At 37.7% G+C, this 15,133-nt stretch overlaps 4 protein-coding genes across 10 annotated transcripts in view; 2 read left to right on the top strand and 2 right to left on the bottom strand.

Annotated features, from left to right (window-relative positions):
- The first annotated feature begins 1,448 nt into the window (after positions 1 to 1,448).
- Positions 1,449 to 3,565, top strand: CycH (cyclin H). Its single transcript, XM_089728839.1, has one exon. The coding sequence runs from the start codon at positions 1,652 to 1,654 to the stop codon at positions 2,627 to 2,629; it is 978 nt and encodes a 325-aa protein (XP_089584965.1). The 5' UTR covers positions 1,449 to 1,651; the 3' UTR covers positions 2,630 to 3,565.
- A 1,580-nt stretch (positions 3,566 to 5,145) lies between these two features.
- On the bottom strand, positions 5,146 to 6,645 carry AKH1 (adipokinetic hormone 1). The gene is made up of 2 exons (XM_089728573.1): positions 6,424 to 6,645; positions 5,146 to 5,315 (listed from the first exon to the last, which is right to left on the bottom strand). Exons 1-2 carry the CDS (start codon positions 6,583 to 6,585, stop codon positions 5,277 to 5,279), a joined length of 201 nt encoding a protein of 66 aa, XP_089584699.1. The 5' UTR covers positions 6,586 to 6,645; the 3' UTR covers positions 5,146 to 5,276.
- Positions 6,646 to 8,302: 1,657 nt separating this feature from the next.
- On the top strand, positions 8,303 to 9,082 carry AKH2 (adipokinetic hormone 2). Its single transcript, XM_089728838.1, has 2 exons — positions 8,303 to 8,506; positions 8,881 to 9,082. The coding sequence occupies exons 1-2, from the start codon at positions 8,333 to 8,335 to the stop codon at positions 8,914 to 8,916; spliced, it is 210 nt and encodes a 69-aa protein (XP_089584964.1). The 5' UTR covers positions 8,303 to 8,332; the 3' UTR covers positions 8,917 to 9,082.
- A 322-nt stretch (positions 9,083 to 9,404) lies between these two features.
- The window catches only part of GluClalpha (glycine receptor alpha 1), a 47,771-nt gene continuing 42,042 nt past the window's right edge, over positions 9,405 to 15,133 (bottom strand). For 3 of the 7 annotated variants that reach the window (XM_089728833.1, XM_089728832.1, XM_089728831.1), the window contains exons 10-11: positions 14,729 to 14,910; positions 9,405 to 14,308 (exon numbers count right to left, since the gene is read on the bottom strand). In XM_089728833.1, coding sequence (XP_089584959.1) covers positions 14,269 to 14,308; positions 14,729 to 14,910 — 222 coding nt within the window. In that variant the 3' untranslated portion in view covers positions 9,405 to 14,268. Of the gene's footprint in view, positions 14,309 to 14,724; positions 14,911 to 15,133 lie in introns of those variants that run through there. The other 4 variants (XM_089728836.1, XM_089728835.1, XM_089728834.1 and 1 more) reach the window with 2 other exon arrangements.

The following is a 15,133-nucleotide window of genomic DNA, read 5'->3' as shown; positions in this document are numbered from 1 at the left end:
AGTTAATTTATTATCTATGTATATTTTCGTTTTTAATCGTGCAGCATAAAAAATGTGTATTTATTGCTTTCTACAATGATTCAAACTAAACCGATAACGATAGTTTTGAATTGTTTATTTTTAGGTTTTCTTTTATTTATTGCTATGTATTTAAAACATCGCAGTGAAATCAACATATTTTGTTGTTTGCGTGGTTCAAAAGTTCGAAAATATGATATCGTTTATGTAGAACTAGATTAAGTAAACTAAAGCAGTTTTTTTTTTCCTACCTAAGCTGATTAGGGGCTATTTCAGCGTAACCGTGGCTAGTAGGTGAGCTCACGGGGCTCAAACCTGATGACGATGCTAACACGAACCCTAGCAAGAGCCGTGCTTCGCAGAATCTACCACCGGATCGGAAACGCGACCCACTGAGAAGATTCGGCGAGAAACTCAGTGGGCTGTGTCTGAGAGTTAATTTACTCGTCGAGCCCTTCGTCGCAAGCGACGGGTTCGACGAGAACGGTGACCGGTGCTTGAAGTACCTAAAAGCACCGTTAGTGGATCGGGAGGATCCGAGATGACGTGTTTTGGGCGACGTCGACTGCTTTCCATTCTGTCCGCAGGATCGGGAATGTAGTTACCGGCGGCCACGATGAGAGGGTTCTCGTGTCGTGCCGCTTTATCGAAGTGGACACCCAAGGGCTTCCTAATGCTGTATAAAGTAGGTAACATATATTTGACGGCGATGGTTAGAGGCAGCAGGATTAACTGGCTGGGTACACAATCGGCTTTTTGCAGTGGACCTTTGAGCAATTAACGTACGGAAGAGGAAGCTGGAAGCAGTAAAAATGAAAATGCTTGTTTATGCCACTATTGCGTCGGCGCACCAATCTAGAAGTAGTGCTCATGTAATTCACTGTTCTTGTAGAGATAGAGCCAAGAACCCTAGTCTGTGTAATGAACTACACCCTGAGCCAAAAAAAAAATCTGGGCCAACATCTGTAGCATTATTGGTTTGAAGACTAAATATTTATTTAAATGATAAATAAAACACGAGGAACGACAATCTACTTCAGTTTAAAAATCGATGCTATCAAAAGATTTGTTCTCCGTTTATTCCATGCAATCTCAGCTCCAGTAAAATTATAACATAGATTAATTATGTAGGTACTTATTAACTCCATGATTAATTATTTATCGAAAAAACCAGAGTCAGTACTTTTTGGCCACCTAGACTTGCAAAGGAACTTTTTGCATCTAGTTTATTTGGTATGAAATGGTTATTGCTGCTTGCAGACGTTGGTATTAGATAGTTTGAAAAATTGTGTCGAAGTCGTTTATCTAGTATCCTATATTTAGTCCGGAATGTATTCAGAAACCTTTACAAGTGAAATATGTCTAACCTAAAATGCTAAAAATTTAAATAGATTAATCATATAGGGCTAGACTTATTTCAGGCTTCGGTAACCACAAACTGGCAAAGGTAATATGGGATGCGCCTCGCTTATTTGGAATAACAATTTACCGGAGGCGGCCAATAAGAAACAAAAGCTCAAAATTAAAAATGTCATATATAGCTTATGTCACCTTAAATGTCAAACTTTTAACGATAGTCGCAAACTTCTGAATTTGAAGATTTTACAATCCGCTTTTAGTTTCCAAGTAAAATATGTTTTCTACCAGCTCTCAAAGAAAATTTTGGACGTTCAGTGATGAAAATGAACTCGCACGCTTACGTGAAAAACACAATTTTTTTTTTTACGCGAGACAGAACTCGCACATCGACGAGCAACAACGTTTCACGTATTTCCTGTCTCCTGATGAAGAACGACAGCTTTTAAAGCAATACGAACTCCATCTGAAAGAGTTCTGCAAGAGATTCACACCTCCAATGCCCAAAGGGGTGGTGGGCACAGCTTTTCACTACTTCAAACGATTTTATCTATACAACTCGACAATGGACTATCATCCAAAAGAAATTTTAGCCACTTGCGTGTATTTAGCGTGTAAAGTTGAAGAATTTAACGTTTCTATCGGGCAATTCGTCGCCAATATCAAAGGAGATCGAGAAAAAGCATCAGATATAATACTAAACAATGAATTATTGCTAATGCAACAATTAAACTACCATTTGACCATACATAATCCTTTCAGACCAGTAGAAGGATTCCTAATAGACATTAAAACTAGATGCTCATTGGCTAATCCTGAACGTCTTCGTAGTGGTATTGATGAGTTCCTAGAAAAGGTGTTCTTAACTGATGCGTGCTTGTTGTATGCTCCGTCACAAATTGCTTTAGCTGCAGTACTCCATGCAGCGAGCAAGGAACAAGAGAACTTGGATAGCTACGTGACAGACATACTCTTTAGAGATGCGGGACGTGATAAATTGGCAATACTTATTGAAGCTGTAAGAAAGATTCGATCATTAGTGAAAATGGTAGAAGCACCAGCTAGAGAACGAGTACGGCTTATAGAGAAGAAATTAGACAAATGTCGGAACCAAGAAAATAACCCTGACAGTGAGATTTACAAGCGTCGGATGAGAGAGCTGCTAGACGAAGACGATGTTTTACATGTAGGATCCAGTAGAATGTCTTTAGATACAAGTGGAGTTACACAAGTTCTGTCACCTTCTGCCTCTTAAATAAAACAAATAAAAATTGACCTAATATTAATAAAAATAAAAATGTAGATAAGATTATTGACTGTAAATTTAAATAAAGTAATTCATAAGTAGGATGTAAAATAACTAAGTAAACCTTTTATGATATTAAGTATGCTGTTATTACAACAACAGAATCCTGTATTTCAGTAATGTATATTAGAAGGGGATGAACTATGGTAGAACTTGTAAGTTTGTCATGAAAGCAATATACTATGCAGTCACCTTAAGTATATTTGAGGTTTAGCCTAGACTCATGGTCGTACATTATGCTTCCAACTTACCATTATCTTATTATCGTGTATTAAATCTGTTCTGATCTATTGCAAACTGCAGGTTTCAAAAGCCTTTTCTGCACACAATAAAAAAAAACAAATACTTATACCTTACGAATGAGTTGAAAAAAATTGGATGTGGTTAGTTTATATTTATATATATTTATTGTTTAGATGAGTGGATGAGCTTACGGCCCACTTGTTATGTGGTTACTGAAGCCCAATATACAATGTACATAAATACAATGTAAGTTTTGCTAACTATCTTGAGTCAAGAGTTTGAAGGTCTCTGTTTTAACAGTACAACAGATGCCCCACCCTTACTGCTTCACAGCACAAATAGGCATGGTGGTTGTACCTGTGCAGACTCACAAGACTGCCACCAATATTATTTTATAATCTGTAGAGCCTCCCTTGACTACAATAATCAAATCCTCTCAGCAGTTGCATTTTGATGCACTGTCAAGCCAATATCCACTATGTTAGCCCGCCACCTGTGTGTGTTGTGATTGGCCAGAATATAAACAAAAATTGGACAATAATTTACTGACCTAACTGATATTTGAACTAACTTTAATTGTATGTATCTAATTAATTTTGTATTACTAATAAATGAAAGTAAGATTGGTTGACATAAAACAAACTAGGTAGTTTTTTTTCCCCTAACTATTCGATGGTAGCCTAAGGGGCTATACCAGCAATGCCTGGACGAGTAGGTGAGCTCACGAGCTCAATCTGAGAGAATTTGCTAACATTAGCTCTAGCAGGAGCAGTGCTTCGCAAAATCGACTACCGAAGACCCACAGAAAATCCGGCGAAAATCTCAGTGGGCTGTGTCTGTGGTTTAGTTCGCTCGCCGAACTCTTCGTCGTAATTGACTAGTTCGGAGACGGTGACCGGTGCTTGAGAGGCTTACCCTCAGACACCGCCCACTGAGTTTCACGCCGGATCTTCTCAGTAGGTCGCGTTTCCGATCCGGTGGTAGATTCTGCGAAGCACGGCTCTTGCTAGGGCCAGTGTTAGCAACGTCGTCAGTTTTGAGCCCCGTGAGCTGACCTACTAGTTAAGGTTACGCTGAAATAGCCTCTCAAGGTTATTATTAGCTTAGGTAGGAAAAAAAGAGGCTTAAAAGCATCGAGACTGGATACAGGGGAAACCAACAAGATATGGGCGACGGCGGCTTTGCGTTGCCCCATTGCCTGAGCCGTAGTATTATAATTATTGAAATTAGTGGAGTATTATAATTAGTGGCGGCCACGATAAGAGGGTTATCGTGTCACGCCGCTTTGTCGAAGAAGCGTTCTGACGCTACTTAAAGATATCAAGTGGTAGTTGACAGGAGAAATTAGCGGATAAGAGCACAGTACCAGTATTATCCGAAGATAAATTACTTGGTAATTAAAAGAACAAAGCAAATTTATTAGATCCTCTCAAACCTGCTCTATCAAAGGCTAAATCAGATGCAGATACAGTGACTGTCCGTTCTGCGCTTACTCCATCCAAATCTTTTGATTCTGTGACTATCGCAGCAGAGGACATTGACATTCTTGTCTTGCTCACTGTGTTAGGAAGGAAGGAAGTCCAATGTTTTTTTTTAACTCCTCCAAAATGGTGTAGGTCTTGGGCATTACTACTTCACGGCAGAAATACACAGGTAGTGGTGGCACCTACCCGGGGCTTTAACTAACGAACTGCTACGGGGTGGATCCAGGAGCTCTTTTAAAAAAAAGGAGACTGACTGACACTGAGTTTATTTTAAAGAAATAGTACAAACGATGTGTGTTTCCGCTACTAAAGCCAATTCTGTTTTGCCGCGCTTTAGCAATAAATCGTCTTATATAGAGACGATGCATTCAATAATGCCTTAGTCTGCATTATTATATATATTGCGTTATAATTGAGAAGCATATGTAACAGAACCGCATAGACTTTGTCCCGTACACACGTCTTAAATTGGAAAATATCAAAATTGTATTGAATCGAATTGTAAATCTAAACCTTTCTCGAATCCATTTGAACGCACATAAAATATTCTTTAGAATCGGTCCGGCCGATTAGGAGGAGTTCAGTCAGGTGTGCACACACAGAAGAATTACTTATTTATAGATAATAATATAAAGGTATGTGGATGAATCTTACTGTTTATTTCCCAAATAAACAAATACCCACGGTAGACTGATCATCGGTGCTACTAAGAATTTTATCAGAATAGACACGAGTTAATATTTTTAAACTGTTTTATTATTAGGTAAATGTAGCGTAGAACACTTTATGGATACATTTCAGTGATTATGAGAATATAATATAATGATTAAAAGGCATTTTGTCGGTGTTTCCGTTTCGGTGTTGTCGGCTTAAGGCTTCTGGCATAGCAGGAGTTTTTCAGCTTCATTCTGCAATAAAGAATAAATGCATTACATACTGATGAATAGATCTTTAATTATTCCTTAGATGGCTGGACGAACTCACGCCCCGCCTGGTGTTAAATGGTTTCCGGATCCCATAGACATCAGCAACGTAAATGCCGCCACTCACCTTTAGCCGTGAGTTCAATTCTCAGTTTTTACAACAGTTGTCCTAGCCTTCAAACGGAAACGCATTACTGCTTGACGGCATAAATACGTGGTGGTACCTACCCGGAGGGGTTGACAATACGCCGATCCACCACTGAGTGGTAAATTATAGAAACGGTTGACATGTAGATTGTTAATAGTCGCAAAATTTTAAAATGTTAACGGCGTAGATGAGGAGTTCCCGTTCTCATGAAGCAAGATGTCTAATAATCGATCGCTTTGATAGCTATCATATCGATATATAGAACCATAGTGTATAAGTCTGAAGTATCGAGTTAAGAATGCAATTTATGCAAAAAACCAGCACATTGAGTTTCTCGTTGGAACTTCTCAGTGGGTCGCGATTCCGATTAGGTAGTAGATTCTCTGAGGCTCTGCTCTTGCTAGGGCTAGTGTTAGCAAATTCTCTCAGTTTGAGCCCGTGAATTCATCTACCCGTATGTGCAGCTAGAATAGCCCTTTAGACTACCAGCGAAGAGGTAAGGAAAAACTAGAATACCCCGCATTATCATTTACAATAAGCAACATTGCTTAAAATATTAAATCAAATGATGTTTCAAATTTTTTTGTATCGAGCCTCTCGACAAATTCATTATTTCCAAACTGATTTAAAATAAGATTTTACAGTTTGAAACTGATATTAAATTTTACCTTTTGAGAGTGCGGTTATGTTTTGATGATTTTGTTCTTATGAATGTATAATGACGATGGGCTATGAATAATAAGTATACCACTCGTCCCATCAAGTTCATTATGGAAGCCAGGGTTAGCCCTTGTACAATTGAATTCCTGCACAATAGCACGATCACAAGTGAAGTAGGAGATAATATTCACTTCAGGATTGCAGCATCTTTAGATTTTGATAACCAGGGTTGTCAGCTCGCCATATTGGGCCATTAAAACCAAAATAAATAAAATATAAAATTACCTGAATAAGTTTATAAATAGACGCCAAGGCTTCATCGTTCCTGCAGGACACAGTGCCGGCGATGGCAGCCCTCTTTCCACCCCAGCTGGATGTGAAAGTGAGTTGGGCTTCGGCCATTATGAAGCAAGCCAAAACAAGGAATAGAATCGTGAATTTGTACATTTTTGGCTGAGTTAGTTCTTTGAGTGACTTCGAAACAGCTACTGATGATGATTCGGTGTTGACAGGCCCTTTTATACACGGCTGAACGGCTGTGGTGGAAATTAATGAAGCCTTCTAGGTTCTTTCATTAGTTGGTGACGTTACGCTACTTAAATAAGCGTCTGAATTCGACCGTGGAAAATTTTTGTTGCTTGCGTTTCTAAGGAAAATTGAACTTACTATATTGTGTTAAGGAATCGAAAAAGAAATCGTCGTGGCCTAAATGATGGATGGATAATCGTCGTGGATGAGACTCTTGTACCTACTCGTATCGAGCGATGCGACAGTACCGATGTTCGAATGTCGCAGGCAGGTACCAATTTTTCTAACAAAATATGTACTTAGCCCATTTGAAGTCGTCGTGGCCTAAAAGATAAGACGTCCGGAGCATTCGTGTTGAAGTGATGCACCGGTCTTCGAAGCTCGCAGGCTGGTACCAATTTTTCTAATGAAATATGTACTCAACAAATGTTCACGGTTGACTTCCACGGTGAAGGAATAACATCGTGTAATAAAAGTGAAATCCGCCAAATTATAATTTGCGTAATTACTGGTGGTAGGACTTCTTGTGAGTCCGCACGTGTAGGTACCACCGCCCTGCCTATTTCTGCCGTGAAGCAGTCATGCGTTTCGGTTTGAAGGGTGGGGCAGCCGTTGTAACTATACTTGAGGCCTTACAACTTATTTCTCAAGGTGGGTGGCGCATTTACGTTGTAGATGTCTATGGGCTCCAGTAACCACTTAACACCAGGTGGGCTGTGAGCTCGTTCACCCATCTAAAGCAATAAAAAAAATATACTTATGTATGTGTTATCACACAGAATTGATATTTATTCAAAGAGTTATTTTTTTAAACATATATTTTTATAGCATTGTATTTAAAAAATGTTTATTCGTCTCTTACAAGGCAATAAGTAATATTCCGTGCATGAACTTAGCATTTCGCGGAAGAACTGTAGCCGAGGTCTCAAAGAGCCTCATGCCTGTTATCTGACCGCGACGCAAAGCTGCCATCGCCCGAAATATATCGGATCCCCCGAATTCACTCTCGCTGCTTTTAGGACTTTCAATCACCGGGCACCGTCCTCGTACTAAACCGTAGACACAGCCCACTGAGTTTCCCTTCGGATCTTATCAGTGGGTCGCGATTCCGATCCGGTGGTAGATTCAGCAAAGCACTGTTCTTGCTAGAGCTAGTGTTAGCAAATTCTCTTAGATTGAGTTAGTGAGCTCACCTACCCGTCCAGATGTAGCCGCAATAGCCCCTTAGACTACCAGCGAAAAGGTAGGGACAACGAAGGGAGTTCATGTCCCGATTGCGTTGAGTTAGTATAAAAACAATATTTACCCCGTAATTTCATTGGTGTTTGTTTTAAAATAAATACAATTGATTTAATTTCGTATTTTAAAACAAATTATCATAAATTATCATACGCCCAAGGAAGCGGAAGGAAATTCCACTAAAATTCATTATTACAACAAAAAAATAATAAACAGATCCCCTCCCACAACCAATCAAAGACTCACCACAACATAAGTAAAATTTTCCAAGACATGTCCGTTCCTAATTTGTACTATGGTTTCATTTGATTTGAGAATACATATAAAAAACCTAAGTTCCTAATTAATTTTGTTCATATAAAAGGCGTTACTCAGGTCTGATCATCATTCAGTTGTTAAAGACCAGAGAAGGAAGACATTGAAGACGATGGGTCGCGCTTTGGTACTTGTGTTGATTCTGTCCGCTGCCTTGTTGGTCTGCGAAGCTCAGCTGACGTTTACTCCAGGTTGGGGCCAGGGCAAGAGATCAGAGGCCACCGACTACAGAAACGATGGATGCTCCTCTGAAGATTCCGTTTATACTATTTACAAACTGATCAAGGTGTGTAAATATTACTAATGACCGTGTAATCATTTTTATTACAAGTACATATTCAAATTGGGACTTCATGATGAAAAGAGATCAAATGACACGATTTTCCAGTAAAATGGTGGGAATTTACTGCGATTTCAGTGGACATTTTGGTGGGACCTGAGAAATCACGTTCGCTGACTTTGTTTCGTTTTCTCATACTTTGCGTTTTCACAGATACTAAATGATTAATAAGCCACCATTATTGCCCGTTTACACCTAAAAAAACACTGAATTAATAAAGTAAAACAATTCAAAATACTCATTCGCGTTTTGCGTTCCCGCCAAAAAGTATCAAATCCTTTTTGCTTAGTAAAAACTAACAAATATTTTCCTTGTTACAGAATGAAGCAGAGAAGTTTCTAGCGTGCCAGTCTTAAATCATATCGAACCCCATCGACGGTGCTCATTGTATCAACAATCTGTTTTAATTCCTTTGAGTAACATTGTTAAATAAGTTTCGTAACTTTATCTCATCTTTAAAAACATATATCACGTAATTGTGTATCAAGAATTCATAATTGAGTTTATTGTATAGATATTATATTTGATTCAAATTTTTGTTTAAGGTTTTATTAGTAATAAATAGTACCTATCCATAAAATTACATTCAAAATGATAACTTCCAAATGCATCTTTCGAATAATTATATTAGTATTTCAGAGAACTAGGCATTTAATAAAATTGCTTTTTGCTTTTTCTTAGTATTTAAAAACAGTTTTTTATTCAACATTTATATTACTTTGTTACTAATATTTTAATCAATTTTCATTTATTATATTATACCACATAATATGTAAAAACTATACAAAATTATCGACCATTACTAACATATTATAATGTGGATCATCAAATAAAAATCATTAAGGACGGGTAAATGTTTTATTAAAATCTTTTTTACGTGGCATCTTTTACATATTCCATTTTAAAACCATTGGGAATGAAGACAGACAATAGCATGCACGCATACATCCATTATTTACATTACAATTACTGCAGAAGTCAATATTTCCGACATTTATATTAACAATATATGTATTGCACTTTGAAATAATATATTCGGGGAAATTAAAAGTGAAGTGGATGTAATGTAAAATGTGTGCTTTGGAAGATTCACATTTGGCCTAAAATTATATATTTTACTACACAGAAACAAAATTGAAATTTTTAAATTTGATAGCGCCAAAAAAACCATTTTAATGAAACAAATACCAATTTGACAGTCGAGTTATATTATAATTTGAGAGGTAAACTTTTAGGTTATTTATTGTTGAAAAATCAATTTTGTTCGGTTACCGACCGATTTACGTGAGAGTTTTTTTTATTGCATAGCCTGGTGTTTAGTGGTTACTGGAGCCCATAGAAATCTACAACGTAAATGCCGCTACCCACCTTGAGATATGAGTTCTAAGGTCTCAGTATAGTTACAACGGCAACCCTACCCTTCAAACCGAAACGCATTACTACTTCACGGCAGAAACAGGCAGGGCGGTGGTACCTACCCGAGCGGACTAGTGTCACAAGCGGTCCTACCACCGTTTCATATACTGTTAAGCTCCTGAAGCAATATTTCTAATAATCGATCACTTTGATAGCTATCATATCGATATAGAACCATAGTGTACCTATAAGTCTGAAGTATCGAGTATATATCTTGGTTGGTTGGTCTGATGGTGAGGGGCAGAGCCAAGCCGCTGCCTACCGTTGAGTACTCTCCACAAGCCTCAGCTCAAGGTACATTTTCAGCTATTTGAATGGAGTAAACTTAATTGAAGTTCATTTAAAAACATCGAACTATTTATGCTAATACCATTTTGTACCGTATGTTCCATGGGGAGTGCTCTGAGGCATTGTTTGATGATACCATCATCTCCTTTTTACCATCGCACCGCCCGCCACCAGAGTAGAGTTCATTCATACTACCTGGAGCCACTGCGGTCATCCACAGTGCGTTTCCAGAGATATTTTTTGCCACGTACCATCCGGCTTTGGAATGAGCTCCCCTCCACGGTGTTTGCCGAGCGCTATGACATGTCCTTCTTCAAACGAGGCTTGTGGAGAGTATTAAGCGGTAGGCAGCGGCTTGGCTCTGTCCCTGATACTGCTGATGTCCATGAGCGACGGTAACCATTTACCATCAGGTGGGCGGTATGCTCGTCTGTCTGCTCGGGTAATAAAAAAATAAAACACGCCTTTAATTACAAAGATAAATGTTGCGTATTAATCGAAATCTAATTAAAATAAAATAACCTTTCACGACTCGATTTAATATCCCGAGATAAGATTCAAAGGCCTACCGCGAAAAAAACGACTCGCTCAGGCTTCCAACACACAACATTCACAGCCCAATAATTTAATAAGGACACATCTAAATTGTGTTATAATAGGTAATTAATATTATGATATTTTATAATTAAAGTTACTATACTAAAATATTAACAACTGAAAAAATTACAAAAAACCAAGGACGGAAAGAGAGAGAAAATGAGCACAAATTCTTTATTACCGGGAGGAAATTATTGTAATTTAATGAATAATATGTTGTTTATTCTTAAAAATATACAATTCTTCGATATCGAACACAGCGGCGTTATATTAATGATACATTCGGAATTAAAAACATGTAAAATATAGATCGAGTTGTGCTTAGCAGGACACGTCTTCACAGCCAAAGTCACATTGGAGACATGAAATTTGTTTATCAAGTTAATCTCTGTGTAGTTAGTGCGAGTTTTTTAACTTCTCGATCGCGTTAAAGTTAACTCGAATTTGTATGGAGTTGGAACAATGCTCCTAGCAGCAAACATAGGGATGTTGGACAACTCCACGGACTTACTGTGCGGATCATAAAAGCTTTTGCACTCTGCGTATGAAGATCGATGTGTAGAATTATACACTTGTGTTAGGCTCCGAAATGGCTCGATCGTTTTGGGCGAAACTTCCAAGACATCTTCAGATTGATCTACCCGCTGATCTTGTAAAGTTTTGTAGAGATCGAATCAACGTCAAATCAAAGATCGACTAGCAAACCAGATCGAGTATGGTTAGTGTTGTGTAAAGCTACCCTTACCTCACCTTACTTTACCCTTAAGATACACTAATAATTCAAAACTTTTTTTTGGGAAATTATATTGAATTTAGAAAGTGGCATTCGTGTAATTTTAATAATATTCTTCTTATTTTTTGTATTGAATTTTAAAAATATTGTTACAGACTGATGTACATCTAAAGTTTTTTAAGCTGTAATTTCCTTCAAACTTCAAATCTCTTGACTAGGAGCTATCAGTATACTAGTTTATTACTAGAATAGACTGGCTAACTCTAATTTGCTTTCTGTTCTTCGGGATACGAACATTTTATTTGCAAAGATATTTAGAATGAATTATCGGAGTTCTATAAGTTAGGTATAAATATTATATATTTTCACGTCTGCTGCTGCTTTTAGTAGTTTTATATAGCAATGCCCAAGAGCTCTCAGGATCACACTCAGCTTATTGATGTGTAAATAATGTGATGTTAAATAATTATAAAAGGTAGAGTTTGAAATATTTGACGCGTTTTTCGTCTTAACATTAAAGATTGGAACAATGAGACATGTCCTGTTAAACCATACAAAATATTTACAGGATGAATCATTAAAAAGTGTAATTCAGATAAAATTCTAACGTTATATCTATACAGTGAGCGACACAGGTGTAGAGTTTTTTAAGCTCAACTATTTACACTTACATCAGCCACTATACTCATTAAAAATGACAAAATTTAATGTGGGAATCGCCAAAAGAGCGAAAACTTTGCGATGCATAGATAGGGCTGCTACTGATCTTATTTATTTTAATGCTATGTTTAATAATGTCATATTTTTAAGCATCTTTTAGCCATAGTGCGACTCTGGATTTTATTCTTCGGATTCTCCGTTCTAACCCTAAACAATGTGAATAGAATCCTCAGCATTAGATTTCTTGTGCTCCGGGTATTACGAATGTCATCCTCAATCGACGGTAACAAGTTTTTAGATCAGACGTGCTGTGGGCTCTCCATCTCCGAGCGTAATACTAAAGGTCATCTAAATAAATAATTTCCTTTGTTCTTCCTTTTAGATACAAAGCGTTTATTTGTTTATATTTCTATCATTAATTATGAGTGTAGATATCAAATTAACTATCAGATTTTAATTCAGTGTTTCGGAGATCTGAAATGAGGTTTTCAAATTAATTTCAGAATTTGATAATAGTCGCAGCATGAATCAAAGGTAAAGTTTTATCATTTTCAATGAGCACTTCACTTAGTCGTAATTTAAATGTACTATCTAACTAAGCCTAACTAAGAATGATTATTTTAATACTTGATTTTTTATAAATTCCTTTTGTCTCATAGACGAGTTTTACATTATTAATAAAAAATCCTACTGTTAAATTTTAAGTTCTAGATTTAATGAAGTATTGAAATTAGCTATTACCTAACGTCTATTAAAGTTACAATATTGAGCTCTAATTTCTATTAACGTGACAAGAATTTTATAAATTACCGGAATCATAAAATTGAATGTTCGATAAATTTGTTGATTGAGAAAAATCTCTTAGCAGAAGACAATAAAGATGAAAATGAACAATCAAATTGTTCAAGTAGCATTCGAACTCAAAATTATGATTCCGATTCTGGTGAAATTATAAACAGCTATTGATCATGTTTTTAAACTAAATGAGTTACCTATATAATAACTGGTCTTATGGCGCTACTGACATCCGTACAATCATTAACGATACAATCATTAGAGTATTTGGGATCCGTTCTGGTAAAAATTATCGAAAATTCTCGTATTTTATATTCCTTAACTTCACTATCGAATGTAAAATGATTTGCACGGTTCTGATTAGACCGAATGTTTTCTCTCATAAGATTTTTCAGTCGCGAAATGTTTTCATCGCGGACCGGTTGTCAGAATTTGAATGAGTCTCTTAGGTACCCTCGTTTGTTACTTTTAGGAAACCATTATTCGTATCGTATATTGGGATTGAATGTTCCGTTTTCTCACAAAACACCCACAGTTTAATTCTTTGTTTAGTCCGAGTCGGCTGAAATACCATCTAAACGCAATTTAGATGCAATTTGTTCTTTATTTACACCTTTCACGGACTTGGTATTACGCACACGGGAAAAATATTTAAGCAGAGGTTGGTATCAAGGCATTTACTATAATCAAATAGCATTGGAATAGCGAGATGGAGTGGTACGAGGTGTCGTATTAAACAATCTAAGAAGATTGTTCACCGTTTTCGGATGAGTTGAACCGATTTATTTTGGATCAAGTTCATTATTGGCCTAAGTGGGGGACGCGAATTAGATAGACTCTCATTATGTCCAATAATGGAAGGGTAAGTAGGTTTTGTATGTAGTAAAAAAAAAAAAAAAAAGTTTTGTATGTAGTGAATTACAAAGAAGTGTGCTATAGTGCAGGCCGTTACGACTATGACTATCAGACAGGGGCGATCTATAATTTTCATAATCACTGAAGTTAATTTTGAGATTCAGCTTAAAATTCGGGACAGGTTAGAGGGGAGTTGGCGATGCGTGGTCGACACAGGACAGCCCTATCTGCGGAAGGTGCCGGAGCGGGCGGGCGCGGGCCGCAGGAACAGCGCGTAGGCGAGCGCGAACAGCGCGTAGGGCGCCAGCACGGCCACCGCCAGCCGCGCCACCTGCCCCAACCCTGACTCCGGACTCTCGGAGAATCACTTCTCTTCCTCCTCGTCGCGAAACAAATATGTTGACCTGGACAGTCAGAGCTGAATTATAGACCGAGTAAGACACTAGTAACTGGTTAAGATAAATGTTTTACGTTTTTTTTAATTGCTTAGATGTGTGGACGAGCTCACATCCCACCTGATGTTAAGTGGTTACTGGAGCCCATAGACATCTAAAACGTAAATGCGCCACCCATCTTGAGATATAAGTTCTAAGGTCTCAGTATAGTTACAACAGCTGCCTCACCCTTCAAACCGAAACGCATTACTGCTTAACGGCAGAAATCGGCAGGGTGGTGGTACCTACCCGTGCGGACTCACAAGAGGTCCTACCATCAGTAAGAACGTGACAAGTACGTTTACGTGACAGGTAAAAAAATATTCAAAGTCAAGTTTCAATTTATCAGTACGCGGAATAACAAGTATACAAGATAATAGAAAACCTCACCAGTAAGCCAAATTGAAAATGGCGAAAACAAGAGGAAACGTGATCCTGGAGATGACGTCGATCCTCTTGGAGCGCGTGGGAAACTTGGACATCCAGAGCCGGCAGCAGTTCTTCCTGGGCTGGCTGATGTGGATCTCGCACTGTCGCATCTTAGTGTCCACGCCACCGCGGACCAGAGGTTTCTGTTAGTTGCAGACCAGTCAGGGAGAACGAACATAATATATTTCCAGAATACTATTTTCGTTATTTTTACTTAGCATCGTAAATTCTAGAATTACTTGAACCGATGATGAATACATTATCTTGACACAGTGAAGCAGCGAATAGTTTTGGACTGTATTATTGTGACGAGTATCCTCAAAGCGTCTTCTGACTAGTGGCACTGATTAATGAACATAACAAATT

The sequence above is a fragment of the Bombyx mandarina genome, chromosome 07 (assembly GCF_030267445.1).
Source record: "Bombyx mandarina strain Sakado chromosome 07, ASM3026744v2".
NCBI lineage: Eukaryota > Metazoa > Arthropoda > Insecta > Lepidoptera > Bombycidae > Bombyx > Bombyx mandarina.
This window is presented reverse-complemented; position numbering and strand designations above follow the sequence as displayed.